This window comes from Halichoerus grypus, chromosome 8 (genome assembly GCF_964656455.1).
Source record: "Halichoerus grypus chromosome 8, mHalGry1.hap1.1, whole genome shotgun sequence".
NCBI lineage: Eukaryota > Metazoa > Chordata > Mammalia > Carnivora > Phocidae > Halichoerus > Halichoerus grypus.
The window spans coordinates 11,344,392-11,360,181 of record NC_135719.1 but is presented as its reverse complement, the minus strand read 5'-3'; the positions used below and the strand labels follow the sequence as shown (position 1 = coordinate 11,360,181).

Here is a 15,790-nt window from a genome sequence, read left to right as displayed (position 1 = left end):
TCAGATTGACTTAACTGGTCTGGGGTGCAGTCTGGACACTGGGACTTTTACAGGCACCTCAAGAAATTCTAATGCACAAAGCTGAGAACGGGGACTAACCTAAGCAGTGTCTCTTGTTTCAACCTCTCGGGACAACTGGCCATGCTCCACTTAAGTCTACCTGTCCCTTTGGGCCCAGAGCCCCTGCTACGATTACCTTATGACAAAGCTGTGCGTGTCAATCTCCGGCCCACAGCCGCTGTTCAGCAAGACCCCCGAGTTGCCCACAATGGCACAAGTCCCGAAGTGCTTGTTCTTCAGGGGAGAGGTTCTGGGGAGGAGATCGTAGAGGTTCTGGGACACGTTCATTGTGCTGTCACGGTCGAAGATGTAATGAATGATGTCTCCGGGCTTCAGGGTCCCCTTGAGGACAGAGATGTCTTTTTCGGCATCCAAGAACTTCAAGATTTGCTTCCTACAGAAACCAAACGCACATGAGGAAAAAGTCTCCCTGTTGCCAACTGCCTTTTGTCAAACCAGCTTCTCCTGTCCTCTGTCCCCCTGTGGCCAGATGCAGACAGCACACAGGTGAAGCTGAGTTCAGGTGCCCTCTGAGAATGGGTTCTAGGTGGGGCGTATCAGAAACAGCCCAGAGGCAACTAAGGTGGGGCCAGTCTGGTTTTTGTGGTTACAGCCTCTTCCTATGAGAGCTGATAACTGCCCAGGGAAATGACTCCATTAGGACATAGTGTGAACTCATCACAGAAGGCCCTGGAAAGAAGGGTGATCCACCATTCTGGTTTGCCCAGGACAGCCTGCTTTTGGTACTGAAAATCCCACGTCCCAGGGAACCCCTGTCTTGGACATTTCCAAACAGTGGTCACCATACATCACACTCCCCTCTCGGTGGGATTTGGGGCCAGCATATGACAGGGGGTCCTGAACCAGGATTAGGAAGCCAGGATGACACCTGTCTCTCACTCCCCAGTGGTCTATTTTCTTCCACAAAAATCTTCTCTGGGCAAAGGGATATCCCATGGGGTGAACGGGAGTGTGGAGACTGTGAGGTGTGTCAACTCTCCCTTTGAGAGACGGAGAACATGGCCTGCTGTCCCTGAGCTGGTCCATTCCGTGGAGTGTGCTGTCCTGCCCCCCGCTGCTGTCTAGTTTGGGGTTTGTAAAAATTGATCCTCTCTGGTCCCTCAGAGAAATTCCTTTGTGCTGTTTCAGAACAAAGGTGAGCAAAGGACAGCTCCCTAGGCTCCAGGATGACTTTGATTTAGGGGGAATGCTCTAGAATCATCTAGCAAAGTACACAGAGGGAATGGGGTGTGGTCAGAAAAAGGATTGGTGTCTTCTTAGAATCACCTGGGGAGATTTACTCAAACCACTCAGGCCTAGCTGGGGGATCCTAGCCAGGGGTGGGGGTGTTTACTGTCTGAATCTCCTAAGAGATCTTGAGAAATGATTCCAGTCAGAGAGAGAAAGAAATTTGGTCCCCACATTAGCCTACATGAACTTCATTTCCTGCAGCAAGCCCCTATCGAGCATAGATAAAATGATGCCAGTCTTATTTTCCACAGAGCCTGGAGGGACAACACTTCTACCTGCACTTTGCCAATGTGCGAATTTGCAAGATGGTTGCCCCATTGTGCAGATGGTAACACTGATGCTTGAGAGCCTGTAGGACTGGAGACGTTGACCATCAGCGGTGTGTCCTAGTAAGGTGCCCATTCAAGCTCTCAGGGAACTATAAAGAATTCAGAAGCTTTGGGCTCCAAAGATACAAAAGTAGGGACCCGAAAGGGTACGTGCACCCCGATGTTTATAGCAGCAATGTCCACAATAGCCAAACTGTGGAAAGAGCCAAGATGTCCATCGACAGATGAATGGATAGAGAAGATGTGGTATATATATACAACGGAATATTATGCAGCCATCAAAAGGAATGAGATCTTGCCATTTGCAACGACGTGGATGGAACTGGAGGATATTATGCTGAGCGAAATAAGTCAAACAGAGAAAGACATGTATCATATGACCTCACTGATATGAGGAATTCTTAATCTCAGGAAACAAACTGAGGGTTGCTGGAGTGGGGGGTGGGGTGGGAGGGATGGGGTGACTGGGTGATAGACACCGGAGGGTATGTGCTCTGGTAAGCGCTGTGAATTGTGCAAGACTGTTGAATCTCCGATCTGTACCTCTGAAACAAATAATGCAATATATGTTAAGAAAGAAAAAAAGAAGAAGAAGAATGTAGCAGGAGGGGAAGAATGAAGGGGGGGAAATCGGAGGGGGAGAAGAACCATGAGAGACGATGGACTCTGAAAAACAAACTGAGGGTTCTAGAGGGGAGGGGGGTGGGAGGATGGGTTAGCCTGGTGATGGGTATTGAGGAGGGCATGTTCTGCATGGAGCACTGGGTGTTATGCACAAACAATGAATCATGGAACACTATATCTAAAACTAATGATGTAATGTATGGGGATTAACATAACAATAAAAAAATTAAAAAAAAAAAAAAAAAAAGCTTTGGGCTCACACCTGAGAAATCCTGACTCTGAGAGTGGCTCAGTGTCTGCATGCTTCTAAAGCTCAGCAGGTGGCTCTAACGTGCGCCCGGATTTGGGAGACTGGCATAGCCAGGGGGTAGCTAGAATGCTCGGCAGGGCACGAAGCTCTTCTTCCACTAGTCTTTTCTTATTAATGACCTGGATCTCTTGCCATCGTGCAGGGGAGACACCCCTTGCTTAATAATTTGTATCTCTTGATGGGAAAAGAGGCATTATATTTATTTACTGCCCTTTACCGAGAATTATACAACTTGACAAACTGATACAGCATGGAAATTGCTAAAACCTCTGCAATTACTTACCCCAAAGTGTTTAAAAGTAAGGACAGTCTCCCGGAATGTCCATAAATAAACACCTCTGTGAGTGAATTGATTTATAACTAATTACAAGAAATTACTATCAATTATTAAACATCATTCCAAATCACTTACAGCATCTTTTATTAATAATAATTTTGGTGATTAATTGAAGGAAGTTGAAGGGAATTCTTTCTTCCCCCTGGGTGAAGGCACATTGTTTCTGCTAGAGTGGTTGTGTGTTTGCAGGCCCTCAGGGCCTGGTCTTCTCTGAAAGTGTGTGTGTGTGTGTGTGTGTGTGTGTATGTGTGTGTGTGAAGTGTCCATTTGTCTACCCAGAGGCAGAGGAAGGGCCAGGGGGATGCAGGTGGGCATGTGCTGGTGGGAAGATTTCTCTCACAGATGGTGTGGCAGGGTGCTCCCCCCACCAAATATATGTCTACTTCTTAAGCCTCATAACCTGTCATGTGGCTTAATTTGGAAATAGCACCTTTGCAGATGTAATGAAATTAAGGCTCTTGAATTGGTCCTGGATTATCCAGTGGGCCCTAGAGCCAATGACAAGTGTCCTTACAAGAAGCGGGAGAGGGAAATACTCAGACACAGAGAAGAGATGGGGACAGGGATTGGAGCGATGAGGCCACAGGGCTGAGGAGGGGCTGGAGGAACACCGCCCCCCCCCCCCCCCCGGCCGTGCAGAGGGAGCAACTGGAACTTGGGCCCCAGAGCTGGGAGAGAATACGTTTCTGTTGTCCTAAGCCACCAAGTGGGTGGGAATTGGTCAAGAGCAACGCAACCCTGGGAGACTATTGCACATGTTCTCACTGACCGATCCGAGGGTGCTGCTGATCCAAGGGTGAGTGACGTAGGCCTGCAACTGTCTACCCAGGGGGCCTCAGAAGGCACACTGGTGAGGATGGCAGAATGGTGGTGCCAGGAGTCAGTTCCTTCAGATGGCTTCTCAGCTGCTGGGTCCTGGGTCTCATGCCTCTCTAGCCCCCACCCCCCACACCCCCTCAAGTCCCCAAACGAAGCCTTGAGAACTGGGGGGCGGGGGCATTTCCATTTTGACAGTGAGCCTACCCTACGGGGGTAGCTCCCTGCTCCATGCGGTGACACTTTCGGTAGGTCTGGGCCCCCTGTTCTCCCTCCCCAAGGTGGAAGGCCAGGGAAGTTTGGCCGCCATTGTCAAGGCTTCCTCCATCTGGTCCAGGCTACCTCGCCAACCTCCCCATCCACATGCCTTACCTCCTACTTTGTGCTCCAGCAGCACGGAGAACAAACACCAGACATCAGGCTGTGCGCAAGCAGGACGAAGCTCGGCATGCCTGGCAAACTCCTAATTGCCTTTCAAATCCCACTGCTCCTTTCCTGACTATCCTGCTTTGTCCCCTTACAAAATGAAGTGTTCTCTCCTCAGTGTGATCTCTGTATTTCCACCTATTTATGAGATGCAATACATCTCATAATGTGTGCATCACGTGCCACTGTCCTGTCTTATATCTGCGTCTCCCCGCTAGCATGTCTGTTTCATGTTAGCACCCCAGGCCCCCAGCACAATGCCAGGGTTCTACTGACCAAGCTTTGCTGGGTCAGTCAGGGCTATATCAACGTCAAGTACGCAAAATGCTGATGCTGTAATTCCTTCTTTACAGCTCTCCATCCCTGCCACCCTGCAGTGACCGCTGAGCTCTGAGACATCACCCTCGAAGCTCAGGACAAGAGCTGCTCTCTGGCTAAGCACACCTCTCCTCTTCATATCAGCTCCTGGGTCACCCACAGATAGCGGCACAGGTACCAGGCTGGTGCAAGCAGGGGATGTCTCCCGCCCGAGAAGGACTCTTGCTTTGGAACCCCTGGAAGAAGCCACCTGTGGTCTCCACCCCCCAGGCTCCTGCTGCTGCTGACCCGAGAGCCTCACTCCTTCCAGAACCCAGGACCTCAGCAGGGTGTTCCTGCCCACCTCCCTGGCCCCAGTCACTGCACACATGTGTTGGGCCGCTGAGCTTGTCTCAGGTTTTTATTTCCATTTGATCGCTTACAGATGAAACCTGCCTCAGCGGGAGGTAAACATTTTATTTCTATCCTGACTTCTTTAGATGATGGAGAGCGGCAATTTGCCAGCTTGTGCCGAAGAAGGCCAAGGCTGTCTCTTGTCCTATAGGTGATTACCACTACCTGATCCTCAGAGAGAGCGTCTGGTTGTGTCTCCATTTGGCCGAGGCTGGCTGGATGTTGTGCTTAATGCTTTCATTACTTCTGTCAACAACAGCTGGTGACGAGGAGCCATTTATTACAACTTCAGCTCTGGAAGGGAAAAAAAAGAGAAAGAGGGTAGACATGATCTGTTAGCACACCAATGACAAGTCTAATAGTTTTGTTTTTGCACGGGCTTGGATGTAAACTTCGGGAGAGCAAAATTGCAGTTATTACCCGAGAAGGGAAGGAAGTCTATTTATCCTCTAGAATGCACAAATTCTCTCCCTCAGGTATACGCTACATCCAGTTTGGAGACGGGGAAGGGGGTGGTAGAACTTTCTTTCTCCCCACCCCCCGCCCCAACGTCTCCTCCCAGTGAATCTAGCTGTCACCGTTGGAATAGTAATACGTCTTCAAGTTACTTTTGCAAAATTCTGCAGTTGCATTAGCAGCTGGGTGTCATCAGATGGTCTACAGGCTTAATAAAGAGAAAACAAAAGCTCATACCAGGGGAAAGTGAAGCAGCCTGCAGCTTCCCCCTCCTCCCCCTTACCCTGTCAATGCCCCGTTTGTACTCTCAGATGACACCTCACACCTCGTTCCACAGCTCTCGGTGCTCAGTCTCCCTCTCCCACTAGGCTGTAAGCAGGGGAGCTCCCTCATTCATTTCTTCATTCCCCAAAGGTCTAACATAGCAGGTGCTCAATAAATGTTTGTTGAATTTGAATTTGAATTTGAATTTCACCCTGGGGGAGCCCGGATGGAGGAAGGAGCTGGTTGGCCCTGTATGCCCAGGGCAAATCACAATTCTGGTGGCACACTGTCTCTCCTCCTGACTCAGGAACACTGAGCATTCAGGACCTGCTTGAATTCTGAGGTTTGAAATCTATGCTAGTAGGTTTCTAAGAAACTAGGTTACAATTACATCTCTAAAGGCAGCGTAGTAGCTAGCCTGCCTCTGTCAGACGTGCACAGATGCGTGTGGGTCACATCAGGTGTTGCTTTTGTCTGTGCTGAAAGCAGATTCTCCCACTTCGAGTGATAAGTGGATTTGTGATGCCAAACTTTGGAGCTCTAAAGAATTCAAACGAAACATCTATGTCCTCGGCATTTATCTTGAAACAGCCAAGTTAAAAAAGATGCAATTCTTTTAACGAGGTCTACAGCCAATGCTCTATTTTGCTTTTTGTAAGTAGAGAAGAAATACAGCTGGGGGTGGCAAATTGTCTCTGCACATTCTCCCCACACACCTCCATTGCTCAATATTCATGACTCCTCTGGCTGATATTGCTGGTCTTGGATTCAAACATATGTAACTTTTGCAGAGGACTAGAAGAGGAAACAGAAGACCCTTGGAAATTTTGCTGCTTTCATGAAAGGAAGCAGAAGGTGTCACGGAAAGATTTCGCAAGCTGTGTGACTGTGGGTAAATCATTTTACCTCTCTGAGATTCAGTTTCCCCATTTATAGAAAGAGGGTGGAGAAAGGAAGATATCCAGCATTAAGGATCTAGAATTCTGTAAGGACCATGAGGTCTCCTGCACCTCTCACTGACTGCCTTCTTATGAGGCTCCAGGAGGAGCTGCTTGTGGCTATAACCCTGTGGCACTGCCTCCTTCTGCACAGGCCACAGGCAGGAGCAGTGACACTCGGGACCACCCCAAGAACCCAAACTTCACTGTAGCTTACATCAGATGGTATATGTGATAGAAACACTTGACTTCTTGTGATGGGAAATTGTCTTCCTAACAGGGTAGCTGACGCTCTCATTGGTAATAAGTGACCAGAACCTGGCATCTTATGGCTTAAGGTGGATTCGGTCTTAAGGTGAAGCTTCCCAGAAACTGGGGCACATTGGGTGACCCCAGGCTCTCTCAGGCTGGAAAGATCTGCAGAGGTATTTATCCTGGATGCTTGCCCAGGGGATTTTCTTGGAAAACTCCAGAAGGAGTTTCCAGGCTTCTCTGGGACACAGAGTGGTGGAGGTGAGGAAGGGAAATAGATAAACGCTGGCATGACTAGTGGTAAAATTCCATTTCTGTCTCCACTTCCTAGTGAAACCTTGGCGGGGACCCTGCACTGCCAGCCATGATCTTCCTGGAGTTAAACCTGGCTCTGTGGCTGTCGAGCTGGGGGACTTGGTCAAGTCACCTTGCGTATCTGGCCTCTGCCTTCTTCTCTGTAACACTGAGGGGATGGATTAGGTGACCCAGAACCACCTCAGGTCACTGGTTTTTACATGCTCTATGTTGCACAAACTCAGCTGGATTGGTGGGTTGTTCTAATTCAATGAGGAAACAGGTTCAGAGGGGAGAAATAATTTGCCCATGGCCCCAGCTAACAAGCACGGGGACTGAATCCAGGTCTGCTTAGCTCCCAAGACTTTTTCTTCCTGCTTCTCATGCTGGAGAAGACTCTTCCACCCTCAAGTTACCATGGGGCACAGCTGTGGCAAGATCAAGGGTCAAGATCTTGTTTCTCCAAAAGGGGGCATTTTTCCACAGTAGAAGAGATAGTGCAATCTTCATTTGTAGCTCCCAGGTAGTTAAGAGGTCATTAGATAGCTAGAAGCAATGACGTCAGGGAGAGAGGGTCACTTTCCTGAATCATGTGGGGTCAGGAATGGACATATTGAATAGGTCTTATGGTCAAGAGATCTAAAAAAAATCTATGGAAGGGCAAATAATGACCCTACTCCAAATAATTTGGATCTCTCATTCCCAGACTGACCACAATAGGATATTTAGAAAGTAAAACAAGGTCTTCGTTTTCAGTAGTGGCTATTTACATCAAATAATGTGGCATTCTTTCTTCCTTCCAATGTTCCTTAAGCTCAGGCTCATAGACTGTAGGTCATAGCTATGGGGCAGTTGTCATCAGTGGAGAATGGGAACTCAGAGGTATGGTCCAACCATAGCCAGTGGCAAGTGTGGGTCTGTTGGCTTGCAAAGCATTTGCTTGCTTCTGTGTATTGAGCAGCCCCTAGCCAAGGATCATCACAGGAAAAAACACTTTCAGAACTTAGATTGTGCATTCAACAATCAAGATTAACATTACTGAGTTGACTCCCTAAATATTTTTAAGAGGTCTTTTTGAAGTTCCTGAATGTTTATTTTCCGTCTTAATCTCCTGGATAAGCCACCTACCACAATGAAATCGAGTGAAAGACCCGATTCTCTTTAGAGCTTCCACTGCTCAGCAAAAACGCAAGTTATGAATAAGCACATTGGCGGCTCAAGTGCTTCAAAGTATGTGGGCTCTTTCCCAGAAAGTAGCCTTACCCATCTGAGTTTTCCATCTCTGCAGCCTCTAGACCTTGGGCCATTTCATGGGCTCTTCTATCGACAGCTCCTCCCCAAAAGTGATTAGGGAAATGCAAAGCCAAAGTGAAACGAAACGGATCTATTTGCTAAGTAAGAAGGGCACCATCCAGCAAAGAGGAGAAGCAGATTAATAGCTGCCTTACAGCAAAAACAAATGAACACAAAATCTAATTTACAAACCTATTAGATTTGCTATGTAAGCTGTTCACAGCTGATCTGATTGTACCTCTGCCTCCAGAATCCCTGCAAGACAAAGGAAATGCATTATTTATAAACCCAGCTCTTCTTCGCAAAGCCCTCTTCAATCACCAGGAGATCCTGCAGCCCGCCTGGAGAACTACAGAGGGAGGATGAGATCTCACTCTGGCTTCTCCAGAATGGGCAACATCCTGGCCCAGCCACAGACCCAAGCATTTTACAGGGAAGTAGGCCTCCAGATCCTTCCGGCTTCCCACTTGAACACTGTTTCAATTCGTACCAGGGTTTCCACTTGAGATTTTCATTTGAGTCTTGAGGCAAACTTCTTTGAGATTAATCTCCCCTAGTTAATCCCAGAGGATAGTACACCTCAGCATGACTCAGCATGACATAGCATCTGCTCTAGCATGACTTAGCATGACTTGGCATTTACTCTAGCATGATTCAGCATCTGCCCCTGGTCTTCTCTTGCTCTCACTCACATGTGTTAGGATGTTGTCCATCACATTCCAAACCTGAGACACCAGAAGTTCAACAGAGGCAGCAATGATTGACTCAATCATTGCCTCCAACCAAATGTGATAATGATTTGCTTTCTGGTGGCAGGAAAAATAATAAGTGGTGTAACTTTTTGGGGGGCGGGAAGCAGGAGATGCTGTTTGGGGTCCTAATAATGGGGTCCTTTGCTTCTTCCTCTGGAATAAGGTTTTTGGAGTAAAAGCCTTCTAGGTCTCTTTCCAGCACCACCATCCATTCAATTCTGGAAAATTCCATTCTGAAGGGGGCCTCTAGGGCCATGAAGTTTCATCCTGCTTTGCTAGCACACTGGGCCAAGGGATAGATGAATCCATCCATCCTCAGTACCTAGTCCACTCTGTTCCCTGTGTGTGTTTTTAAAAAAAAGTTGTGAGACTAATTATTTTTATTAAATTAAATACTTTTTTCTACCACTGATTTATAAGGATGTGTGGTTGAGGAGCTCTTTCTTCATACTTTTCTCATTTTTAAAATTTCCATCTAGCCTTTCAGTCAGGGTGTTGGAACACTCCAAAGAAACAATTAAATCACTGGCAAAGCTGTGTGTTTCAAGGGATCCTGTGATTTAATGAGAACTCTTTGGGGGAAGTGAATGCTTATCTCTACACTGGATATAAGTCTGGATTTTTCTGTCTGCTTTCTTTAGGGTTATATCTGTAGTTATAACACTGTGTGTGCCTTTTGTGCATACATGTGTGTGAAAACATACATGTCTTTTCCTGATGGACTGAAATGTCTTTTCAGCATTATTTGGCAACAGGCAACATTCTCCCACTTCACAGCCAGACAACCCAACAACAGGAAGTATGCTATGTCCTGCCGAGAGCCTCCTCCCTCAGGTTTTTCCTCAGGTCTCAAATTTCCATCCTTCCCCGTCTAGTTCTTGATTGCATGGAGTATCATTGGTTCTTCACATCTTAAATCAATGCCTACTATTTCCTTTTTGTTCCTCCTTGTTTCTCCCTGGGAACAGAGCTCTGTTCTGGCACTTTTAACTCAGGGGTCTGGGAATATCGGCCAGCTCTGGCCCTATAACTGTTATCTACTCAGATCAAACCCCAAGGGCTTTCCTGTTTGTACTCCTGTCCACATGTCATTGACCTTTCACATCCCCCCATCCTGACCCCCCTCCTCAAAATCAGTACTCTTCACGGGGAAGGAAGACCTGCAGGGCTAGATATTAAGTGCAGTAATTAATAGTGCGGTAATAGCTGAAGGCTAATGAAAGGTTAATGGAACAAAAAAGATCATCCAGAAAGATTGCATATAAGAATTGATGTATGACTTTAAAAAATCATGATCAATGAGAAATTCAATAAATGGTTAGGAGTAGTTGGTTAACAACCTGGAGGTGAGGTGGAGGGGAATGAGTTGAATGTTACTCTATTCTACACAGCAAAATAAATTTCAAATGATTTAACTAGTGTTTCCTAAACGCCAGCCATTCTCATACTCCTATCACCAGTTTGCCATTTTCTGTTTATCACTCACACCATTACCTACTTAAGTTTTAAAACTGACTCATCTTTAAAAACTCCTGATCCTAAGCAATGCCATCTGTGAAAATACAGGTTGATATTGTGATTATATATGCATTTGAAAAGAACACAAAGTCATGAACACAAAAATATTTATCAATGGAATTCCTAAAGTCATATTATCCCCAAGAATACTTCTGGCACCCTCTGGAAAAGACTGAAGAGGTACCCATTTAAGGAAGGGATCCCATAAGAAATTGGTGAGAAAATGGAAGAGAATATTTATCAAATCTTTGATGAGGTATGAAGAGTGTGTGTGAAGGACTTTTTTAAAATTCAGAAGGGTAAGAAGAATCATAACAGAAAATATAAGACAGATTTGACTTTATAAAAATTTAAAACTCGGGGCGCCTGGGTGGCTCAGTCGTTAAGCATCTGCCTTCGGCTCAGGTCATGATCCCAGGGTCCTGGGATCGAGCCCCGCATCAGGCTCTCTGCTCGGCCAGGAGTCTGCTTCTCCCTCTCCCACTCCCCCTGCTTGTGTTCCCTCTCTAGCTGTCTCTCTCTCTCTCTCTCTCTGTCAAATAAATAAATTAAAAAAAAAATCTAAAAAAAAAAATTTTAAACTCTGCTTATACAAAAAAGCAATCCTCAACAAACCCTGGGCACAGTGGCTTTCATGAAATTGAAGCAGGCATCAGAAGAGAGAGCAGCCCTCTGGTTTAAGGTGACCAGGGGTTTGGAGAGAACCACGTGCCTGACTACAGCTGTCCCAGGTCTTTCTCTTCTGCCTCCAGGCCAGGTCCTGGGTGGCACCAAGACCTACTGACGTGGGCACCACAAATCCAGGTCCTTTTTCATACCAATACTTCCTCTACCTCAGGACTACCCAGCTTCAGCACTGTTGACATTTGGGTGGGATATTTCTTTGTTGGTGGGGTTGGGGATAAGGTGTTGAGCAGCATCTTGGCCTCTATCACTTTATGCCAGTAGGAGCCCTTCCTCACCCCCCAAGTTATGACAACCAAAAATATGTCTAGACATCACCAAATGTCCCCTGGGGCAAGGGGCCAAATTGTCTCCATTCAGAATCTCTGCTCTAGCTCTTGTTTCTGCCCAGTGCCCCCGGGAAAATGGATCTCCCACCAGCCAGCCCATCCGTGTCACCTTCCTGAGCTGAACGCTGAGCCAACGCCTGTGCCTCCCTTCCAAACCATCCCATTTTCATTTCTCCGCCATCTTTTCCTTCTCCTCCCAGAGCATTCAATTGTCTTACAGCATTTGTCACCTTCATGGTGTATTTAATTATTTCAACTATTTTATGAACTCACGAATTGGGGGGAGCTTTAAAGAAATCTCATGTGCATAGTCCAAACTCCTCTTCTTAGAGTTGAAACCAGGGCCTGGAGATTTGGTCCTGGTTGCAGTTTCCTCAGCTGCTCACTACACTAGAATGTCAGCCCCTGGAGGGTATGCATTAACCAGGTCTTTTATTTTCTGTATTCTTTTTTATTATTATTGTTATGTTAATCACCATACATTACATCATTAGTTTTTTTTATTTTTATTGTTATGTTAATCACCATACATTACATCACTAGTTTTTGATATAGTGTTCCATGATTCATTGTTTGCGTATAACACCCAGTGCTCCATGCAGTATGTGCCCTCTTTAATACCCATCACCAGGCTAACCCCTCCCCACCACCCCTCTCCCCTCTAGAACCCTCAGTTTGTTTTTCAGAGTCCATCGTCTCTCATGGTTCGTCTCCACCTCCGATTTCCCCCCCTTCATTCTTCCCCTCCTGCTATCTTCTTCTACTTCTTCTTCTTTTTTTTTTTTTTTTTTAACATATAATGTATTATTTGTTTCAGAGGTACAGGTCTGTGATTCAACAGTCTTGCACAATTCACAGCACTCACCATAGCACATACCCTCCCCAATGTCTATCACCCAGCCACCCCTTCCCTCCCACCCCCACCACTCCAGAAGCACTCAGTTTGTTTCCTGAGATTAAGAATTCCTCATATCAGTGAGGTCATATGATACATGTCTTTCTCTGATTGACTTATTTTGCTCAGCATAACACCCTCCAGTTCCATCCACGTCGTTGCAAATGGCAAGATTTCATTCCTTTTGATGGCGGCATAATATTCCATTGTATATATATACCACATTTCTTTATCCAGATGAATGGATATTTTCTGTATTCTGAAGCCTTGTGGACTCTGGAGGGACTGCCCCTCCTAGGATTAGCCAACTCCTAGAGATAGTAAACAACTCACTTGGGAGTGCACCTTTCAAAGGCAAACCAACCAACCCCTGCCACCTCCCTTACTGGGGTCTCACACTCTGGGCTACTATCCCCCTGCCCTAATCACCCCAGAGCCAGGTATTAGACAGCTAGGGGCAGACCCTATGTCCTACAGCCTGCTGGATTTATTCAAACTAGCCAACCTCAGCCTGCTTGTCCTGCCTGTGAGAACAATAATAAAGGCTCTTGCCCACAGTTTTCCCCATCTCTCTGCCTCCTAAGTGACCTGGGATCTGGGAGTATAATGAACTATCTTTTTAATGGCAATCATCCCCTGATCTGTTGGCCTGACCATACCTAAATAATAATAAGACTTATATTAAAACAGGGGGGACCCTGTCTTGTTCACCTTCACAGCCTTCCCCAATTATGGCTTAGTGAATCAAATCTAACTTCAAGGTTAAGTGGGACTTTTCTTTCAAAGTCTTCCCTTCCAGTGAGCATGCCGTGTTCCTGCATATTATCTACACCTGTACAAGATACAGTTTCACCTCTCAGATATCCATAGAATGGGGCAGACCATCATTCAAAGAAATAGATTGCAGATGTTTCGCTCAACAAGAATCACATGAATTGACAAGGGATTTTTTTTTTTTCTGATTAGGTTTTGCCTTCACTGTTGTTAAACTAAGCTTACCTTCCTTACAATGGAGGAATGCTGATACCTGCTTGGTTGAGTGACTTAAGAAGATGATCAGGTAAAAAAAAGTTGCTAAAGATAATTCACAGTGTGCTGAAGTCATAGAAACAAAGGCACTTATCATCCAAAGGAGAAAACATATGGGAAAGCACTTTGCACACATAAAGAACTCTATAAAACAAGGTATAATACTAGTAATAACCACTGTGCATTTGGCCTGGCTGAATATTCTCAGCCACAGTGATGATAGAGATTGCTTTAGAGCCCTGCATTTTAGGACAGTGATCTTTCCACCACTGACCCAATACTCCCTCCGAGTAGAGCATACTTGGTAAACTAAGACAATACGTAAAAATGGTATGTTAAAAAAAAAAAAAAACACATCATGTACAGTTAGCTCTGTTTTTAGTGAAAAGCAATTAGCAAACCTGAAAGCTGCATTTCTGTGTTGCCTCTTCACCCAAGCCCAGTTGTTTATGAGTAAGGTAACATCTAGCGCGTTGGGGTCTTGTAGCTGTTTAGAATCTCCTGTGTTCTCTGTTTCTCACTGGAGAGTCAGGCTCGGTAAACAAACTGTCAGCTTTAATTAAGAGTCTAGACCCAATTTAAACAACTGACTAGTTTTGAGAATAAAAGATTAAACTAAAGCACAAATCATGAATTTGCAGATGGTTCTTCCTTCAGAGTTTTGGGAGGATACTGAATGCATTTTTTTCCCTTCAATTTTTGCATAAACCACTTGGGGTTCCTACCTGTTGACATCCAAAGGACACACTATAAGTAGATGGCCCCAGAGATGCATGGTGGGGAGGACTGTAAGGAAAGGGATGATTCATTTGGGGTTAGCCACATGGACAGAGCTAGGGCTCCTGGGTTCAGGGTTCAAGTGTGGGTTTTTTCTTTTTTTTATTATGGCAAAATATACTTAACATAAAATCCCCATTTTAGCCCTTTTAAAGTGTACAATTCAATGGCATAAATATATTCACAGTGTTGTGTAGCCATTACCACTATGTAGCTCCAGAAAATTTTTTTAATCACCCAAACAGAAACTCTGTACCCATTAAACAATATCTTCCTGATCCCTTTTTCCCCCAGCCCCTGGTAACCTCTATTCTACTTCCTATCTTCATGAATTTGTCTATTCTAGATATTTTATATAAGTGGAATCATACAATAGTTGACCTTTGTGTCTGGTTTCTTTCACTTAGTATAATTTTTTAAAGATTCTTTCATGTAGTAATATGCATCAGAAATCTAGCTTTTGATGTGGCTGTTCTAAGGAGGCAGAATATCACAGAGACAAGAGAGGGAAAGACCCCTCCAAAGTGTTTGTGTCTTGATCCTTGAGCACCTGTGATTAGAACAGGAACAGAGATTCTACCAGCTGACCAGTGCTTGGATGGGTCAGGGGCTCTCCTGCCCAGGACTTACTTGGCAAGCAGCTTCCTGAATTTGTTGCCAGAAAATTAAGCTTTGCTGTCCATCTCCTCCTCCATGGAGCTGGTTGTACTTGGCCAAGTGCTCAGATGGGCAAGGGGCCCAGCCTTGTTGATCCAGTGCAGATCCTCACCATGAGGCTGGCAATAAAAGTATTTTCAGTTGCCCTAGCACAGTGGGAAACATGGCACCCCATCCTTTGGACCAGGCCAATTTGCATTCCTGAAGAGACTCTGTCACTGGTCTCTGATTCACTCTGAACAGAAGGCAGTTACATGTGGTGTTGTCCATAGGCTTAGTAACTCATTTTGGGTTGATCACTGTGAGACCACCCCCTACCACCTGTATACTACCTGCATTTGTGGGAACTTCTTCCCAGCTTTCTAGTCATCCTGATCTAGGGCATCTTCAGTAGATACCACTGGGTAGTCCTTGATGAAGGACTTGTACCCGGTCACCAGCTAGTCAGGAGTAATGCAATGGCTGGGTTCATGAGGAGACCTGAAGTTTGAGGTCATACTTTCCAAACTCTAAGAACTAGAGGCTACTGCATTCATGCCATTCGCCACCTTGTAAGTGTAGCCAGCCTTTCTGGTCACATTCCATAGCAACTCCAAGGTTCTGTATTCTGCAGGATATGAGTCAGCAAACTTTTCCTTTAAAGGGCCAGAGACAGCAAATATTTTAGGCTTGTGGACCAAGAGGAAAAATTGAAGGTTTTACAATGAGAAGAATGCAATTCTTTTGGAGGGGAGATTGAAGTTTGCTTAATTGAGATTCAAAGTTAGTAGTCCTGTCATCATGACAGA

At 45.6% G+C, this 15,790-nt stretch overlaps 1 protein-coding gene, 1 long non-coding RNA gene and 1 pseudogene across 3 annotated transcripts in view; 1 reads left to right on the top strand and 2 right to left on the bottom strand.

Moving 5' to 3' along the window:
• The window catches only part of LOC144382727 (uncharacterized), a 614,132-nt gene that overhangs the window by 379,557 nt on the left and 218,785 nt on the right, over window positions 1–15,790 (top strand). The gene's annotated exons all lie outside the window — the stretch shown is intronic.
• The window catches only part of ST8SIA2 (ST8 alpha-N-acetyl-neuraminide alpha-2,8-sialyltransferase 2), a 65,320-nt gene that overhangs the window by 24,791 nt on the left and 24,739 nt on the right, over window positions 1–15,790 (bottom strand). The window contains exons 2-4 of the mRNA XM_078078926.1: window positions 8,554–8,616; window positions 5,030–5,158; window positions 197–454 (exon numbers count right to left, since the gene is read on the bottom strand). Coding sequence (XP_077935052.1) covers window positions 197–454; window positions 5,030–5,158; window positions 8,554–8,616 — 450 coding nt within the window. The remainder of the gene's footprint in view (window positions 1–196; window positions 455–5,029; window positions 5,159–8,553; window positions 8,617–15,790) is intronic.
• Window positions 14,972–15,499, bottom strand: LOC118537680 (alpha-enolase pseudogene; annotated as a pseudogene).